The sequence below is a fragment of the Rutilus rutilus genome (genome assembly GCF_951802725.1).
Source record: "Rutilus rutilus genome assembly, chromosome: 12".
In the NCBI taxonomy this organism is placed as follows: Eukaryota; Metazoa; Chordata; class Actinopteri; order Cypriniformes; family Leuciscidae; genus Rutilus; species Rutilus rutilus.
The window spans coordinates 22,455,664-22,475,499 of NC_140217.1; the positions used below are offsets into that span (position 1 = coordinate 22,455,664).

The window sequence follows — 19,836 nt, forward strand, 5'->3', positions numbered from 1 at the left end:
AGAGTACATTGTTGGTTTCTGAGAATTTTTTTTTTTTTTTTACAAAAGGCCAAGATAAGGTAAGAGAAATCCCTTCTGCATCTGGATTCTGTCTTGCACTGGAGAAATCAAATCAGAGTAATTGTTTAAACTAGGCAAACCACAGCAGGATACATAACCATTAAAAAAATATATATATAATAATAATAATAATAATAATAATAATAATTATTATTATTATTATTATTTTTTTTTTTTATATATATATATATATATATATATATATATATATATATATATATATATATATATATATATATATATATATATATATATATGACCGTTGAAGCTGGTACCACTAGTATATAAGATGTATACTGCAATGCGGTTATCTTTATCTGCCCAGGCCAGGATCCACTACCAACAGCTGTAAAACTTTTTTAACCTTAAAACAGTGATGCAAGGAAAAACGTGTGAAGTCTACCTGAGAAACAAATGCACAAGGATCCTGCTCTCCAAAAGCTTTATAATTATTAGAGTAAATATGCAGAAAAAAACACACACACAAAAAAAAACACTACTAGTATGAATGATTACAGAACTGTATGTTTTCCTATCATATATACTTCAAACCATTGCAAAGTCCTATATACACATTAAAAAGAAAAATGAAAGGAATGGTCAAGTTTCCAGTGCAAATTCTAATATCGCCATTTCCAGTGCAAAACATGTGGTACAGTACTTGACCTGTAAAAGCTTAATGGATTATGAAAGCAAATGTCAGTCATAAGCAGTGAAAGCATACAATGGAATTGCATGCCACTGTCTGTAAATGAATCCCTGTCGTAAGTTGTCTTTTATGACTTACAGATTTACATTATCTTAGAAAATTAAGATAAAAGAGTTTTTAAATGTGTCTTACATTTTCATAATATACAATATAAGGCATTAAAAGGTGTTCATCCCTAGATATTTAGATTTTCTTTTTTTGCATTAAAATACCATTAAGCTCAAGTCCAGCTTTAAACATGAAATTGCAGGTACTCACCCATATAGATCGCAATACATACTACAGGACGTAACACTTGGAGTCTTGTCTCCTAAGGAGTCAGATTACAACATTTGGCATTAAAGCTAAGCAATCACTCTGCTTGCATTTGCTCCTTGATGTCTGAAGGCAGCGTCTCAAACAGAACGTCTTCAACAACAAGTCCACTGCTCTTTAAGGCGCGACAAGAGCCAAGTTCAGCTGGTAAGATCTCAAAGTGATTACCCTTTAACTCCAAGTGTGTCAGTACACTTAGGAAAGAAATCTTTGGTGAAAGGACAGACAGCGTGTTTCTCCCAAGCTTCAGAGTCTTGAGCTTCTTACAGAAGAAGAGCTCATCAGGAATATTTTCGATTTTGTTGCAACTAACAGAGAAGTATTGAAGGCTCTGGAGAACGCCTATCTCCGGTGGGATAAAACGGATGTCGTTGTAGGAAAGATCGAGGTAGCGCAGTTTGTTGCAGAGGAACAAGTGTGAAGGTAGGATCTCGATCTTGTTATGGCTTAAGTAGAGGCGCTCCAAGCTCCCGAGTTTTTTGATGTGTTCAGGTATAAAAGTGATGCCGTTGTGCCAAAGCTTCAGACTGGTCAGTTTACGGAGGTGCTGGAAGCTGAGGATCTCTTCAATGGAGCGTAGATTGTTCTCCTTCAGATCCAACATTTGTAGATTAGACAGGCTGAAAATGGCATGTGGTATGCGTTCGAGGTCGCAGTGCACCAACTCAAGTTCTATTAGATTCACCATCTTTTTCAGGTTGTTAAGCATGACCAGCTTGGTGCCATCATTGCAAATACAGAGGCGTTGTAGATGGCTGGCCACATCCACGATGGACTGAGGGATCTTGGTGAAGTTGCTCTTGAGTGTCAGGGTCTTCAGCGCTTTGAGCTCTCGTAAAGAGTCCAAGGTTACGTTCTTTGACGCATCAGAACTTAAAGAGCCAATCAGATGGAGCTCTTCCAAATTCCGCAACACATACAACCACTGTGGAAGTTCACGGCCATCATCAAACTTCACTCGCAGCACCTTCAAGTTCTCCTTGAGGAATGAGGTTGCTGCACTGTGGATCTTGAGCGAGCACTGGTAAAGCGAAAGCTCCTGGAGATCCTCTAGTTGGGCAATGGCTGCTGGTATGGTAACATTATTAATGATCTCAAGCTTCAAAGACTGCAGCTCTGTCACCTCAAAGATGGTATCTGGGAGTCCAGACAGCATAAAGAGTTGAAGTTCTAGCCTGTTATTGCTGTTGGTTTGCAGCTTCTGCCGAAGCTTGTCAGCTGTCCACTCGTGGTTAAGGTTGAGCTGTTTCAGCTTGTTTTCGCTCACCTCTGACAGAAACACTGCAAATCTCTTGGAATATAGGGGATCATACTGATCAATCATGTGCAACATGAAAGCAAAATCATTCTTTACATCTGGGATGTCATCAATTCCAGTCTCTTGCCTAACATATTCAAAGGAATACTCCTTGAGAGAAATATAGAACAGCCAGTAAGATGTATAAAGGCATGTGAGTCCATAAACACCAACAAAACACAAATAACAGTAGGAGAGCTTTGAGAACAAGTGGGCCATGGTATGATTGCAACAGAAGTACCGATAACCTGTCATGTCCTGCATGTTCTCAGTGCAGGTAACATTGAACCTAACCTTTGACACCAGAGCACTGTTGTATGCAATTATAAGGATAAACTTGAGCACTTTTACAACAGTCTGCCGGACATACATCATATATAATATATCACCCTCCTCCACATGCAGGCGGAATTTTTTGACCTTCTCAAATAAGGCTTTGGCTTGTTCTCCTTCCTTCTTGTCGAGGACACTTGCTGCTGGCTTGTCAACGACAATCTTTTCAGGTATTGATCTTAAAGACGAAGTCTTCTCCAAGATGCCCTCTCCAATCGGAGTATCAAGGTTTGACCTACTGGCACTGTTCTTCTTGTTTTCCTTCTCTTCAGGATTCTCCCCAGACACTTCTGACAGTGCTCTGGTAGTCCATGGAGAGTCGAAACACTTTCCCAGGATTGATATGAAGTGCTCAATTTTAGAGCTGGAGCCAGGAAACTTGAACCAGAAATTGCTGCACACCATGAAAATTAAGGTATGTATGAGAACCAGGTAAGGGAAGTACTTGGCATACCAATGCAGTGCCTTTTCGTAGCACATCTGGTTTATGTAGTTATACTGCTGAATATCCAAGTTGGTCTTCAGTCCTTTCAACTCATGGACAGGCACTAACGCTACATGATTTGTGGAAGGTGGTGGGCACATCAGCTCGGTCTGGTTTGGAGAGAATGTCCTTTGAGGAAGGCATATGATTTTGTCTTGCATCACCTAAAAGGATAAAAGAGTGTAGCTATCAGAATCAACACAATGGAATTAAGACATACTTAGACTATTGCTGATATTCGATCCAAATGTTTAGCATTTTTATAGCACATTTCTGAAATCTGACTAAAGAAGAGAATGCAACATTGCCATTCTGGAGCAATACTACATAGCATGAAAAAAATGTGGGTGGGTCATCCTCCAGAGTTTTTTTACTGGAGTAGACTAGAGGTGTTCCCGAAGCCAAATACCTTATCTAAAATCTCTATGCAATAATGAGTAAAGTGAATGAGTGAGTAAAAATGAAACGAGCACAAATCCGTCTATGTGTGCATCTCTCAGAAATCAGAGCTTGGCAAGAGTAATATCAACTCAAATAGGCTACTACATCATACAAATGTTCTACGATATATGATATTGTATATTATTGTATGTATATTTAAATGATTTAAGCCTAGTACAATCTGATACTCAATTTTTTTTAAGAGACATCCCTGCTTATTTCAGCAAGACAATGCCAATATTCATTCTGCACATGTTACAACAGTGTGGCTTCATAGTAAAAGAGTTCAGGTACTAGACTGGCCTGCAAACTGGCAAATTATTAATGAACATTCACTTAAAATACCAGCTTGTTTAGTGATAGTATGTGAGCACACAACCTGACCCACCTGAGCTAGATATCAAAGACTAGAAAGACAGTTCACTATTACTTATGAATGGGAGAAACTGTCCCGCCTTATAAGTAAAAGAGCCAATCGCTGATTGGTAAAGTCATTGTTACTCCATTGATCTGTTAGAAGCTCCGGTTCCCATAGGAACCTGAGACTCGCACTTAGGACAGCACATGCGCATTGGCTCTTCTAGCCTGAAAAGTAAGGGTTTGGTGGGACTTCGAATGAGCCAAGTGGAATGAATTTGAGCAGCAGCGTGGAAATCAACGCTATAGCTAAAACGCGGAATGGAGTTTAATTTATTAGGGCATTCCTCAAGTGGAATGGATTTGACTGAAGGCGCTCTGAAAAGTGAACAGACATATGCGCTGAATTAGAGATGGTAAATTTGAGTGGGTCCAATATCATTGGTCTTAAAAAGTGGGTGGGTCTTGTCCCACCCATATACAATGGTTCCGACGCCCATGCTACATAGTGTTATAAAATGCCGCCAGGAGATATGCCGAATCATACGAGAGCATTAGCTCATATATAATGAATGCCATCAGACATACTAGGGGTGTCGATACTAGGGGTGTAACGGTATACATATTTGTACTGAACATTTTCAGAACAGGTCTTTTGGTTCGGTACGCATGTGTACCCAATAAATAGTGTTGTTTTAACTTCATTTAAAACTCCATGTGTGGAACAATATCGTTAATATTTATATACTTTGATGTTGCGAACACAAGAGTGATCTGCAGCCGGATAAGTGTACGATACAAGTTGTCTTAAACATGAGACATGCTTTATATAAAGCACTTCAAACTAAGTCATAAACCTGCATGGCTTGCCGTACAGCAGTGGTTCTTAAAATTATTTGGCCACACCCTTATTTAAACCTTTTTTATTCTTTCTTTTTTTTAAGGTTTAAATCCCCTCCTCCCCATATGCTTTTCTATGGCGGGGAACTTCTATGCCGGGCTTGTTTAGACAATGACAAGTCTGAATAAGAACGATTCAGTGGAATTGTTGTTTGTTGCCTCTTTATAATGGCAGAACGACAACCGCTATTCACGCACTTGAACACTACTGCGACATCTGGGTTTTTTTTTTTCTGCTGATCTCCCACACCCCCTCCCAATATTTAAGGCCTTTTTTTTTTTTTTTAAAGACAGACATAGTTTGTCCAGTAAAACATTGTTTAATTACAAAAAAACAGGGTTTGTTTTCCCCCTGCTGTGCCATTGACATACTGAACCGTGACTTCAAAACCGAGGTATATACCGGACCACTATTATTATGGACCGTTACACCCCTATTGCATACCCACATATAATAAATGGGTTTTGTTATTCCAGTATTTTGTGTGTGGACAAATCTTAATGCTATGTCATACAATAGCATTCTGGTGAACTGTGTTTTTTTTAACTTTGCTACAGCTTGGAGAGATGTCAGTTTTTTTTGCAGGCCAGTCAAGTTGCTCCCCACCAGTCAGTAAACCGTGTTTATGGACCATACTTTGGGTAATCCTGAAAATCTATACCTTTGAGAATTTACACACAGATTAAGAGCTTGCTTCACATAAAAGTAGCATTCATCCATGTACAGTCATTCTAATTATACGAATATGCCCAAGTAATTTTCCCTGAATATAAAAAATAAAGATGAAAGCTAATAAACCTCAAACACATCAGAGAGATAAACCTCCAGTGTGTAAAACGGTAGATGAGGCTCATTTTATGGTTTGAACGTCCAATCCCACACCACCTTTAGATTGCCGGGAACAGTGTAACAGTATCTGATGAGGAGAATATCTTTTAAGATAACCATTTTGGTGCTCTGACATAAGTGTTGTGACTCAGACAGGAAATGAGAAATCATTGCACTGGCCACTTGAATTATCGAGGGAGATGAAATACCTTTGACTTAGCAGAAAAAGGTGCTCAACAACTACTCAGTTTTGCATTAAATATTTTTAAAGGACACACTAGGCAGAAAAAAAAGAAAAGAAAGTATGTTCACTAGAAGTGAAAAGCAGTAAACAAAAGCATTCTGTATTCATTTCAAGATGTGCCCTTCCCCCCTTTTCCTGCAAAACAGTTTAGTTTGTCTGGTAATTGCCATGTGGTTTCTGCCTGCAAAGGCAACGAGAAATGAGAAAAATCAGCTAAAAAGAGAGGGAAAGAGAATTGTGAGAGCTCTATACAGCACTGTAGTGTAGTACAAGCACAAAAGGCAGACTGCAAAGTAAAGTCTGCTAATGAAGCATCAGCAGCTCTGAACATGGCTTCTCTGCATTAAAATGGATGTGAGGCGCAGCAGCCCCAAGTGGCTAATAAAATGTCCATTATGCACTACAGGCCACTCAAAGTGCCCCCAGTCACACATGGTCATTTAGAAAACCATGGGATTATGCAGTGGCATTAGTAAAATAATTAATTAGTAAAAATTTTACTGCCTCACTGAGATCATCATGAACATCCAGTTGCAATTTACAAATTGCAATTCATCATACAGCTGTGCCATTCTTTGATGCACACCTCCAGGGACAGTGGGGGATATCCCTGTCCTAACAATGGGTTCCTGTTAATGTTGTTTGTTGAAACTAAAAATAATTCAGGATCATCTAGAGGAATTGTAACTGAAGGGCAAACTTGCTACTTGAAGCTCCACCCACTAGTTTACGAGGCCGAGCAGCTAGACTACAGGAGTCATTTTGTGTTTATAGAGGGGCCACCATGAGGGGAAGAAGGGGTAATCTTTTCGTGTGGGGTGACTGGAATTTAGCAATTTTCCGTAAGCAAACTCCCACTTCTTCATGCAGTATGCACTGCCCAACAGTGGGCTGTTCATTCACAGAGGAAATACATCTATGGTGTGAAGTTGGTGTGGAATTTATTATTCCATTGCCGTTGATAAAGGAAGACTGTCCTCCCGGTGTCACAGACAAGGCTTAAACCTAGTCCCAGACTAAAATGCATGTTTGAGTCGTGTTAACTGAAAGAAACTCGCACTGGCATATCTTAAATTATGTCAGTGCCATTGGTTTGTCTCAAGATGCACATCAGTAGTGCTTTTTTTTTTTCTCTAAGGCATGTTTATAAAAACTACTTAAATGTCCTAATTGAACTAAGGCTTAACCCGGGCTATAAGCCCTGTCTGTAAAACCAGGCCTGTATGTTTTGGTACTGCTTAAAGTGGAAATGAAGCAGTCAGTCAAGTTAATATTATTTAATAAATAGATTTCCACTCTAATCAAATTATATTTAACAAACACAATAAATGTAACCATTTTTGTTATAGCTTTTGTAGCAAGGTCACCGCCATCTTGCAGTACTACAACCCGTGACATCATGACGTAGGTTGGCTCTGTTTGATTAATGAAGATTATTATAGTTTCGATTCTGGTCTTTGATTTTTCTGCTTAGTTGCTGTAATCGTTACTAGTAATAGATAAAGTCATAATATCTGTCACCAAGAAGATGACCAATAGAGGGCTCCAGTACTATTTGCAAGGCAATTCTGGGCTGATAAAAAAAATAAAAAATAATAATAATTCAGGATTCCAGTAGTGAAGAAAAGGTTGGTTAAAAACTATTGCATGGAATGCAAAAAAAAAAAAAAAAAAAAAAAGATAAATGGCAAGGGAGATCCAAAGTATGGAGTCCTGATTGGTAAACGTGGAGTTGCGATAAGAAATATTTATTTTGCTGTCAGATGGGTGTTTATTATGGTTGTGGTTCATTTTCATTTCTGACAGTCTTTTCGGCAACATGCTGTATTTCCAAGTGTAACTATGGAAATCTTTGGATTTTGTGTCTGAATGTGTATCAGGAAACGAAGCAACTATTCTCCCTTTCAGCGGCAGTTTATGAATATGGACTCTTTTGTCCTTTGCTTTAACACTGTAAAACTAATTTTTACATCCAGGACTAATGCAATAGTGGTCCAGTTTCCATCTTTCACGGTCTCTGTCTTTATCCTTCACTATCAGTCCTCCACTGTCTTCTTTAACTGTCTCTCTACCATTGTTTCTGATGAGCAAGACAACAAACCCTGTGACATCACAGCAAGTGTAGTACTGTAAGATAGCGGTGCTCTTGCTACAAAAGCTATAACAAAACATATTAATTTCTTGGTATCTTTTATGGTTACATTGATCGTGTTTGTTATATAATTAGATTTTAGTTTAAATCCATTCACTAAATAATCTTAACTTGACTGAACGCTTCATTTCCACTTTAAGACTCATTTTTCAGCTAAAAAAAAAAAAAAAAAATAGTAGTTTTCTTTTGGTATTTGGTTTAAAGAGAAGAATAGTCATATTTACCTGAAGAGTGCATCCAAACACACCTATCATGAGCATGACCACAGAAAGGTAGTCTGTGAACACATCCCACCATGGCTTCAAAACCCGGAAAGCCGGCTGCTGTTCCGTGAACTGCCGGAATTCGGTCACTGGAATCATGCTCCTGTAAAGGCACAATTAATAATTATGAATTATGAGCTATGAATATTTTGAATAACATATACTGTAGGGTTTAATGATGTAAACGGTTAATCGATTATCGCTTAATTGTCGACAAGAATTTACTCGATTAAATTAAATTAATTGTCGGCTAATTGAACATTGCAAACGTCACACGAGATTCTCGCGGGCGGCGAGAGACCCGACACAAACTAACTTGAACTCAAATTAATTAATGATGACAAAGACGCCCAATGTAAACTCTGCGGTACTACGATTAAGTACAACAGCTCTACGAGTTCGCTAAGATACCACCTTCATAACTTGCATGCAGCCGTGTTGCAGGGAGGAAGTCTGTCGCCTTCACAACCTACAATCGCTGCTGTGGTGGGAAGGCGAGTATGTGACCACAGGAAAGCGGAGGGCATTACTCAGAGGATTTGCGGCATGATCAAAAAAGATATGATGCCAGTTAGCACCACTGATGGTGAGGGATTTCGGGAGTTAATACACTTCAGGATATAATATCCCTTAATATATAATGACCATAAGTGCTGCTGCTAATGTTTCAAGTTTTTCATACAAGTAGTTTACCAGATAGATTATTATATGTAGGCTTAAAGGGATACTCCACTTTTTTTGGAAATAGGCTCATTTTGCAACTCCCCCAGAGTTAAACAGTTGAGTTTTACCGTTTTCGAATCCATTCAGCTGAACTCCGGGTCTGACGGTACCACTTTTAGCATAGCTTAGCATAGATCATTGAATCGGACAAGACCATTAGCATCTCTCTCAAAAAAATACCAAAGAGTTTTGATATTTTTCCTATTTAAAACTTGACTCTTCTGTAGTTACATCGTGTACTAAGACCGACGGAAAATGAAAAGTTGCGATTTTCTAGGCTGATATGGCTAGGAACTATACTCTCATTCCTGCGTAATAATCAAGAAACTTTGCTACCGTACCATGAGTGCAGCAGGCGTAATGATATGACGCAGCGCCTGAAAATAGTCCCCAGCTCAGTAACTTTCAACGTGACCGGGACTAAGTTTGTCTAACCTATTAGACCTATTTCCAGGCGCTGCGTCATATCATTACGCCTGCTGCACTCATCGTACGACAGCAAAGTTTCTTGATTATTACGCAGGAATGAGAGTATAGTTCCTAGCCATATCAGCCTAGAAAATCCCAACTTTACATTTTCCGTCGGTCTTAGTACACGATGTAACTACAGAAGAGTCAAGTTTTAAATAGGAAAAATATCAAAACTCTTTGGTATTTTTTTGAGAGAGATGCTAATGGTCTTGTCCGATTCAATGATGTATACTAAGCTATGCTAAAAGTGGTACCGCCAGACCCGGAGATCGGCTGAATGGATTCGAAAACGGTAAAACTCAACTGTTTAACTCTGGGGGAGTTGTAAAATGAGCCTATTTCCAAAAAAAGTGGAGTATCCCTTTAATATAGTGTAGGCTAAGCCTATCCATATAGATTTGTATTTAAAATGTATTTTATGTTGCTTAAATGTTTCACATGCAACAGGTGAGCCAGTGCACAATTATTTTTTATGTATTTTAATTTTCTGTGCATAATTTATTTTGTTAAACATAAATGCCATTATCTGTACAGTATCCCAACTGTTACAATAAAACATCAATTGAGCAATATAACATGCATTTTTATTCAGTATAATAAGCACACTATTGATACCGTGAGAAATTTACATTCTCAGGAAAATAGTCGCTTATCAGTTAATTGTTAATCGATCGATAAGGTCAATCAACTAATGATTAATGAATGAATCGATAATTTGCATCCCTAGTAGGGTTTACTGTAAGGTTTTTGCTTAATGACTTCAACGACCAGCTGGAATTGATCAAATTACAGCACAATACATCCTCACTAAAGACAGCTGATATGCTAGCTAGAGTTGACACAATACCAAAATATCAGTGGTTCTCGTAAAAATGTCAGTACTATAGCAAAAACTATTATAATTATTTAACTATTTGAAAATAAAAAATATATATATTAAATTAATTGAGTTATAACTATTATTAGTGTCATCAATTAGCCTAATAAATAACTAGATTGAAAAATGTTTTGACTTCAATTACAATATTTTCCAATTAAGTAAACAATTCTATAAAAGTTAAGTAAAAACTTAATAGATGAAGAACAAATAAACACATTATTCATTAGTCAGCATTTACACTCCAGGACTTAAAGGATTAGGCTAGTTTACTTCTAAATGAAAATTCTGTCATCATTTACTCACCCTCAAGTTGTTTCAAACCTTTCATTTTGAAGTGAACTAACCTTTAATGCAGGTTATCAATCACTGCAATTTTGTTTCAGTCTTGCATGTAAATACGGTTTTTACTCTGAAGTGACAACTTTGCAGTGTTTTGTAAAGAGTAAGAAAAATAAAGCTTTTATTCATATTCTAAATTGTCAATCACTTCTTGTGAAAACTTTGAAGAAACCCTCTGATTTGCACACTGTGTTAATGAGTTCAACAGTCATATCTGTGATTGGCTACAATGTGAAACGCTTAAAAAACACATAGTAAATAGAAACCTTTGACACGCTTCACAAAGCATGCACACAAATAGCTTTTGACTTTTGACAAGACTGCACTAGTCTAAATATAAATTGATGGATGTTTAAAATAAATAAGCTCTGGAATGACAGCCTACCTGAATTATAGTATCAAGCAGATTGAAAGGCACTTTTAATTTAGTTATTATTATTCTCATATTCTGTAAAAAAAAAAAAAAAAAAAAAGTTAGTTCTTGTAGCTCAACTGGTAAAGCAAGATGGAAAAGACATGGGTTTAATTCCCAGGGAATGCATGGCCTGATAAAACGTATGCACTGGAATAAAAGCCACTGTAAAACATTTTATTGTTCTACAAAATTTTTGCAGAAGCCAAATAATTCTCAGACCAACAATAAACATGTTTGCACAGGAGCAGCCCATTTGTATTTCAATAATAATTTCACTTTGTGATAATCCCATTCCCAACACGATCCAACCATCACTAGTATGTAAGGCCGTAACCATGCAGCATCGAGAATATCAAATTGAGAGGGACAATTTAACCATGTCTAATTATTGGGGGGAGCGGGGGAACTTGTCCCCCTCAATGCGGTGGTTACGGCCTTGCTGGTATGTGTCGTCTGGTAATTGCATGGCTCTATGGTTGATTCTTTATTCACTTGCTACATTCAGCAATCAAATAGTTCTTAAAAAAAAAAAAATAAATAAAAAGACTTGTCCAGGTCAACACCTTATAACTGGCTGCTCATTCATGAGCTATGCTTTATGTCCTTTCCCTCAGTGGCCTCTACAAGTAAATTCATTTAAATTCAAATCCATGAATTTATTTGGCAAAACTCCAGGTAATAAGCAAAATAAAATTGCACAAAGCAAATATCTCTTTAGTCTGGATTAAATGTACCTAACTGGGATATTAATACCTTAATGTTTTATTGCAAAATAAAATATAAACAAATGCAAAAGTTGCAATTAAAAATGTCCTATCGATCCTGAAAGACACTGGATAAGAATTTAGGTCATCTTAAGTATTGAAGACACCGTCATGAAGGCTAGCATAAAATGCTCATACTGATTCCTAATGATGAAGGCAGTCCAGCAGACTTAATCTAATATCTTTTGATGCACTTCTTGCATCATGCCCTACACAATGCATATTCCACTGATCTTATTAATTATTGATATTAGTGCTGCATTGGCTTCATTTTGCAGCAGTCAGCCAGTCAAAAAACAAAAAAAAACAAAGGGTTTACATTGATGTACCTATAAAAGGCCTGCACAGATGGAGAGCAATGACAACAGACACAGTAGTGAAACATAAAATGCAACGAGGAAGGGTAGTATTAGACATGTTCATCATCAAAAAGTCCCCCTGTAGTCAATCATTTGTTCCCTAAATCTTTTTTCCTTGAAAAAATAAATAAATTGACATGCCTTAAAATAGCTTAAATGTAACTTTACACCCTTGCCTCATTTAGTATATGCGGTTCCATGAATATGCAAATTGTCCCCGCCTCCACTCACTCCAGCTCAGAGATCCACTCGTTGACGTGATTACTGATTACCACGTGGTTACAAGGTAGTTTGTGACATAAGAAACACCAGTGATTTCAATCCGCGTTTTTGAGACTGTCTTTGGTTCACTGCAGTTTTAAGGAGAAAATACTCAGCAATGGTGTTGACTTTAAAAAGCTTGTTTAAATGAAAAGATTTTCATTAAAAGCTTGATTTTCACTACAGGGGGACTTTAAACACCATTAATGAGTACAATGCACCTTTCACAAAATGCAGACAAGTACCCAGTTGTAGTCCTGCACTTGATGTAACACACCTGAAATCCATTTTAAGTCAGGCAGCCTAAATTACATCAAAATGTCAGATAAACTAAAACATCCCTCATATAATTTACATGCAAGACCAAACCAAACACAACACTTCACAGTCTGTAAAAGGCCCCAGAGTCCAAACGTGATTGCACCAAAGTAAAATGAACACTAAAAATACACCATTGTGTATAGGGGTGCGACAAAACATCAACGCCAAATATTGATATTTTAATTAATAAAATAAAGTGCTCTAAGCAGATTTCCCTGCTCCCAGCATCGCTACTTCAAATGTCCGTTGCTAAACTCTAATCCTTATACTGATATTGATATTCAAATGTAACATTTAAAGCTAAACACAATTTGACTGATTTATGAGTCTATTTAAATAGTGTCTACACATTAGCCAGTTGTCAAGGGAACTCACACACACACACAAATGTCCTTTACAAGTATAGCTACGTATACACACAAAATTACAGGAAAGTGTACAACAACTCTAGTTGCTTAATCATCACAAAACAGTCAGCAAATGAATTAGACAAACCCAACCTCAGCTGACCGTAAATCCTAGAAGTTGTGTACTTGCTGAAAATGTTAGTCATTCAATGGTGCTTACATCAGAGTAAACACAATCAGTCTTCTGCAGGTTAAACAAGTATCCACATACAAGTACTTTTATAAATATTTCTCAAGAAAAAAAAAGACAACATAAAAGCTTGCATATTTAGATGCAATCTGCTTGTGTACTGTGCACAGAATGAGTAACCAAAACCATCATTTAAAAAAAAGAAACCCAGGGCTACAAGATCTTTACTGTATGCAACATGCTTCAACAGGCAGCCGTCTTCAAGCAGGGCTAAATATTTGGACATTTGTGAACAGCTGCAGCAGTTCAAGTATCTGGAACTCCTGATTACTATAGCTGATTTGTTACAAGATATTTTCCACACAGGTTTGACACACTCACACACACACACACACACACACACACACACACACACAAGCAAATAATGTATAATATTCAATAAATGTTAAAGGATAAAATGTCATGACTTAAATGCTAAACTACATCCAATGTTCACACACTACAAGACAGACAATAATACAATGTTGGCAGACTGAATGGAAAAATCCAACGTGTTCTGGTAGACAAGAAATAAGCAGTGCAGAAATGGATGGGAGTAATGCATGTTCCTGCAGACCTGCTTGTTTAAACTAATAGGCTAGCTTTAAGTATACTAAACTCAGATCTGTACCATCTCCTGGAGCAGCTCTTCCTGCCAGGAAATGGGGTGGTTCTCAAATATAGTAGTGAAAAAAAAAAAAAAAACAGTAGGCTACACTACTGAATCACATCCAGTCAGCAGCAGGACGAAGAAGAGCTCACTTTCAGATAGCAGTAAAAGCATGAGCACGGAAGAAAGATGTTTTGTAATGATAGCTGGAGCTGATTTCCTCTACTGCTAATTACGGAAACCGAAATAAACAACATTAATTCACTCTCACGGGACAAAACAAAAACAGTGCACGTTCATTCAATGCGATATTAATTTCATTTAAAATCCGCCCATTTGATTGAAATCTCAAGAGACATGAAGTTATTTTGAGTATTTTAAATGGAGGCCTGTACAATGACTACCATGGGTAGGCTAATATAACAGGCCTAATGTAAAATAAATATAAACTAAACAAAGAATCATTCATGAACTTCAGTGACGCAAAATTCGAATTGATATTCTATGAATCTAACGTTACATCGCCACTTTCCTCGCGGTCCTCAGTTTTCTTTCGTCTCACGTGTCTGTTTTAGTAGTTTCAACAAATTCGCTCCACCAACACGTCTTTGGAACAATAATTGTACCACGTTTCCTCACTGAGGGGGTTTGAAAAGTTAAACGCTGTCCCGAGCGCGTTTCACTGCTTCAACGACTGTCTCACAATTACGTCACGAAGATAGAATAATTCAGCATAAACATTTGCAATCTTAATGTTTGGTCGCAAAACGCCGATAACGTGAAACAAACGGTCCCAGTTTTCTCTCACCTTTAAATGGGTTGAAGGTGTCTAGATGAAGATTCTAGCGGGGACTACAGCATGTCCTTGTGGCTGCGGTTCTCAGTCTCTTCTGTCCTCCAAGTGCTATAGGCTGAGCTGCCTGGGCGGGACTTCAGTACATGGGGGAAAATGAGAGACACAATAGCGTTCCCAGAACCGCCTTTCTCACTTTCCGTTTAGATTTCACGTGTGTTATGTCGCGCTATCTGTCCATGACTTATAAGCAGCACCTCATTGTTACAGGAATTCTCAAGGACATTTCCTCGGCTCCACATCCCCAGTTCCCCACCATTTTAACTAACTAAATAAAGACCTTTCCTATGCGTCACGCTAAAGTTAATTATGGTTTATGGTCCTTAACCAAAAAGCCGTGAGAACGGGCTGGAGAGATTATGGCAAGGCAGTGGTAATTGTAAAACACTGTAATTCACACAGGGTTTCTGACCACATTGAATGACCCTGCAATGGAACTGCTGAACAACAATTTCTGAAATGTTTTAAAAAATATATATATATATATATATATATTTTTTTTATAGACATTGTAAAATAGAGTAACGGAACTTTTAAAAGTATGCATTTTTAGTGGACTATATATCATAAATGGAAACTAACAGCAATAATCATGCAAGTGGTCCAAAAACTATTCATTAGCTACTGCCAGACTCCTCCACACCAAGCATAGCAGACATTAACTTTGTCATCCCACTGTCTCCATAGCCCTTTTAGATCATATGTTTACAGCATGTCTGATTGGCTGCACCATCTGCCTCAGGCTTCCTTGCACGCTCCCTCTTTGTTCTACGGAAACCCTCTTTGACATTGGGCTGCAGAGACTTTAAAAGGTCTTCCTCAACTAAAAGCCTATTCACTGTAAGGCTGGCATTTTATAAGCTCTGCTAAAAGACTGGTATCTTAGAAATGCAGTACAGAGTTGGGTTAGAAAACTTACTGATCTGTGGTGGATATATGTGGAGTGATGTGTACTAAATATATGACTAAAATTTATTTTAAAAGGCATATGCTCAGACAACGTTTCAAAGAAGAGTATCCTGTCAAGGACAAAATTCATGACCCACCAAATAGTTGTTTCAAAGTGATTTATTTCTAGCAAGTGGGAAATTCCAAATATAGTCTTGTAATGTTGCTTTACTCCTACATAGAAGTCCAGTCTATACATTAAAGTGGGTTTTCTTTAACCAGCTAAGGTTTTGCAAAATCATAAAGGCAGAGATAATTTTATTTTATTTTATTTTATTTTTTGTTTTCTTTGGGTAATTGAGGGCCATTGTAAAAGGTGCAATATGTATGCTCTGATTTGGTTTTGTGTTCCTGTTTGTCTGCGTTTCTTATTAGGTTAGTTACTGATTATCACCACCTGTGTCTAATTTAATTATCTTGTTACTGTTCAGTTCTCTGTTAGTTCTCATTAATGTATGGATTGGTTTGAGTTTATCCTGATCTTCAGAGTCTAAAGCCTGTTATTTAAATCGTCTTCGTGAGTGCTGCTTGCATGTGACAAAAGGTTTGTGCTGTGCATTTTAAAGCGATAGTTCATCCCCAAAACAATATTTATCACCCCATCATTCCAAACTACTTTCTCTCTTCTTGTGGAACATAGATATATACAAAAGATATTTTGAAAAATGTATCAATGTTTTGTTTTGTTTTGTCAGTGGTAACCAAAATTCAGTGTGGTAGCTAATATTCTTTTTCCTCTCTCTCTCTTTCTCTCTAGAGAGAGATATGATTTTTGGCATAAAAGAAAAATCGATAATTTTGACCCATACAATGTTGTTGGCTATAGCCACAAATATACCCGAGCGTCTTGTGACTGGTTTTGTGGTCAAGGGTTACACACACACACACACACACACACACACACACACACACATATATATATATATATATATACATACACATACACACACATATCCCTTTAAACTACCCCTTAAAATATACTTTTAATGCACTCAATGAACTGACTCCTAAAATTGGCCTTGTTGATTAGCTTGCATTATTAAACTTTTTTTTTTTTAAATGTGACATTGCCTTATATAATGTTTGATAACATTGTAGCTCAGAAGATGAAGCATAATGCAAAAGATTATAAAGTCTATTCAAATTTTCCATAAATTTTTTTAAAAAACCTGTGAAGGGGAATATATTTGACAAGATGACACTGACAAGATGTTTCCATAAATGTAGAGTTCTCAAAAGTTCTGCAGGCTAAAGATTATCTTTATAGGATCTTGTCCAATTCTGTGAAAAAACTTGAAGTCCATCAGGCCAAGACCATTTGGTCTGCAGATGCAAGTCTATCAGTATTTCTTATGCAAGTTTCTGTGGTAGACTGGGAACTATTATTTTAACTCTACTAGTTCCCTTAGTTCAAAAACAGCATTTCTGAACATAAGGTTGACGTCTTCTTGACCCTTAGAATTTCACTAGCTTCTGAATTAACTTCGCCAGAGGCTGAAGCACAGCGGTTTCAGCTGCTTTTTTCATTGATCCCAAACAGGAACCACTGAGAGTCTCTTAAGAACAATGAATTGTGCTGATCCAGTGGATGAAATATGAAAGCAAAGTCATTCTTGAAATCAGCAGTACCACTATAGCTACTCTCATCCCACATTAGGTCAAAGGATACTGCCTATGAGAGTTTTTGATCATCCACAAGAAACTATAAATGCTAGTTTGGCCTCTGCATATACTGTCCAAAACACCCCGCAGCTTCACTACATTTCTTTTGTGTCCTCCCTTTGAACAACCGGGTCTCCTTTGACAATGATCTTCCATGATGAGCCACGACACTTACGATGGAGAATATTTGGCCAGAGGTGGTTTAGAGCTGTGCTTGGGTAAGCGAGCCAAAATATATTCACCTTTATCAATGCTTATATCAGCAACAAAAACCAGTTTGGTTGATGACTGTACCATTGCTGACATTAGCATACTGCTCCAAGTCAAGCTTATAAACCCATGAAAAAAAAAATATTAATACCTAAATGGTTGGTCAGTGCTACTGATATGTAGGCTAAATATGTTTAAGGACGTGCCTCTTCCCCAAAGGTTGTTTTGGAAACATACTGTATGATCTTGTAGATTGTCATATGAAGTTTTCCTCTAAGCACGACAATTGCAAACATGTAAAATGTGAGAATGACAGGAGACATCCCATCAGGGCTAAAAAAACATGGTAGACTGACAGACTGACAAATGTCTTCAGCTTCCCTGTTCTAGCAGCATGCACAGCTGGTAATTTCAAACCAATCAACCAATTGCTTTCAGATGGTTGAAATGCTTTGTAAAGATTTCATATATATGTGTATATATATATATATATATATATATATATATATATACATATGGGTGTTTCTGCAACTACGGGCACTTTTGACTATCCCAACTTTAAAAAAAATCAACCTCTATGAATTTCAATTTTAACCATCACAGTCTGTAATACATATAAAAATGTACACAAAATAGAATGTAGTCGTTAAGATTTTAATCTGGAACATATTTATTTTTTATGTTTTTCGGGTCATCTTCTTAAAAAAGTGTCCTTACCGCAACGTTACAATAACGTTCATTTTATAAATTTTTCTTTAGTAATTTCTATAAAAAATGTAATATATTTAAATAGCTTTTTTTTGTCTCTACCGCAACACAAGGTCTTTACCGCAACACCTAAATTTGCTGCGGTAAAGACATGTTGCGGAAATGACATTTTTGCTCATATTTTAGCTAATTGGCAGCTAGCAAGGCCTACCACATTAGTTTTGACTCTTAGCATCTTAATATACATGAATTCAACAGTAATATACATTTATTTTTAAAAATGTAGTTCAAAATACACAATTATTAAGCTGAATGGTAAGGACGCACAATAAATACTAGAGCAGAAAAGATGATGTTTACCTTATTTTTTTGGTATCTTGTGAGTGAGGTAGTGTGGTGGCCCAGTCTGTCAGCAATGTGCTCAAATGATAATTTCTGTTTCCATAGAAACTAGACTTGTTTGTGTTCGATAAAATTTCATAATAAAAGCTTTTTTTCATTGTTGCGGTAAGGACTCAAAAGTGTGGGACAGGCACATTTAGTTAAAAAAAATCATAAAAATGATCAGTAAATAAAACCAAGAATTTTAAGATGATGTAAATGAATCTGTATATTAAACAATTCCATTTGAAATAGTCATATTGTAAAAGAATGAGTTAATTTTAAGTATCTCAACATTGAAACCACGGGTGTGGGACATGAGCAAAAATGGCGTTTGGACCTATAAATGCTTCATAATTTTACATTAAATCATATTATTTATTCATTATTTTTTATGTCAAGGTGTGTATTAACACTACATTTATATTTATAAAACATCAAATGACAAATTTTAACATAAATCTAAAATTTCACTCCTGGGACTTAAAAGTGCCCGTAGTTGCAGAAACACCCATATATAGGGTTCACCCATTTATGTCAAATGATAGTCAACATGTTAAAATGTGTTCCCCAAAGGCACACACTATTGAGATCATCTATTATTTAATATCAGGGTTTTATTGACCCCTGTGGGTCTTTGAAGGTACTGCATAGGGAGAAGGTACAGCATAAAGGATTGAGAATTATGTAATAATGTTAGTTTTTTTATTTAGAACATTTAGGGGTTCTTTGGTCAACTGAGAGCCTTTCAACTGAGGAAGCGCCAAGCGACTGCAAACAGTGCAAGCATAACACGAGCTCACACAGTGTTCGGAACCGTTTATCTCATGGAATCAAGGTTACGTTAGTAACCGAAACGTTCCCTTTCGATAACTGTTCACTCACATTGCGTCGATAGCTAATGCTATGGGGAATGCAATCCAACAGCACGCTGTTATAAGCGCAGGACTGTCCAAGCCAAAGGCAGAGAA

At 37.0% G+C, this 19,836-nt stretch overlaps 1 protein-coding gene across 1 annotated transcript; it reads right to left on the bottom strand.

The window, feature by feature from the left end:
- Positions 1-322: 322 nt before the first annotated feature.
- Positions 323-15,114, bottom strand: lrrc8c (leucine rich repeat containing 8 VRAC subunit C). Its single transcript, XM_084426133.1, has 3 exons — positions 14,912-15,114; positions 8,346-8,487; positions 323-3,362 (listed from the first exon to the last, which is right to left on the bottom strand). The coding sequence occupies exons 2-3, from the start codon at positions 8,481-8,483 to the stop codon at positions 1,122-1,124; spliced, it is 2,379 nt and encodes a 792-aa protein (XP_084282259.1). The 5' UTR covers positions 8,484-8,487; positions 14,912-15,114; the 3' UTR covers positions 323-1,121.
- Positions 15,115-19,836: the final 4,722 nt, after the last annotated feature.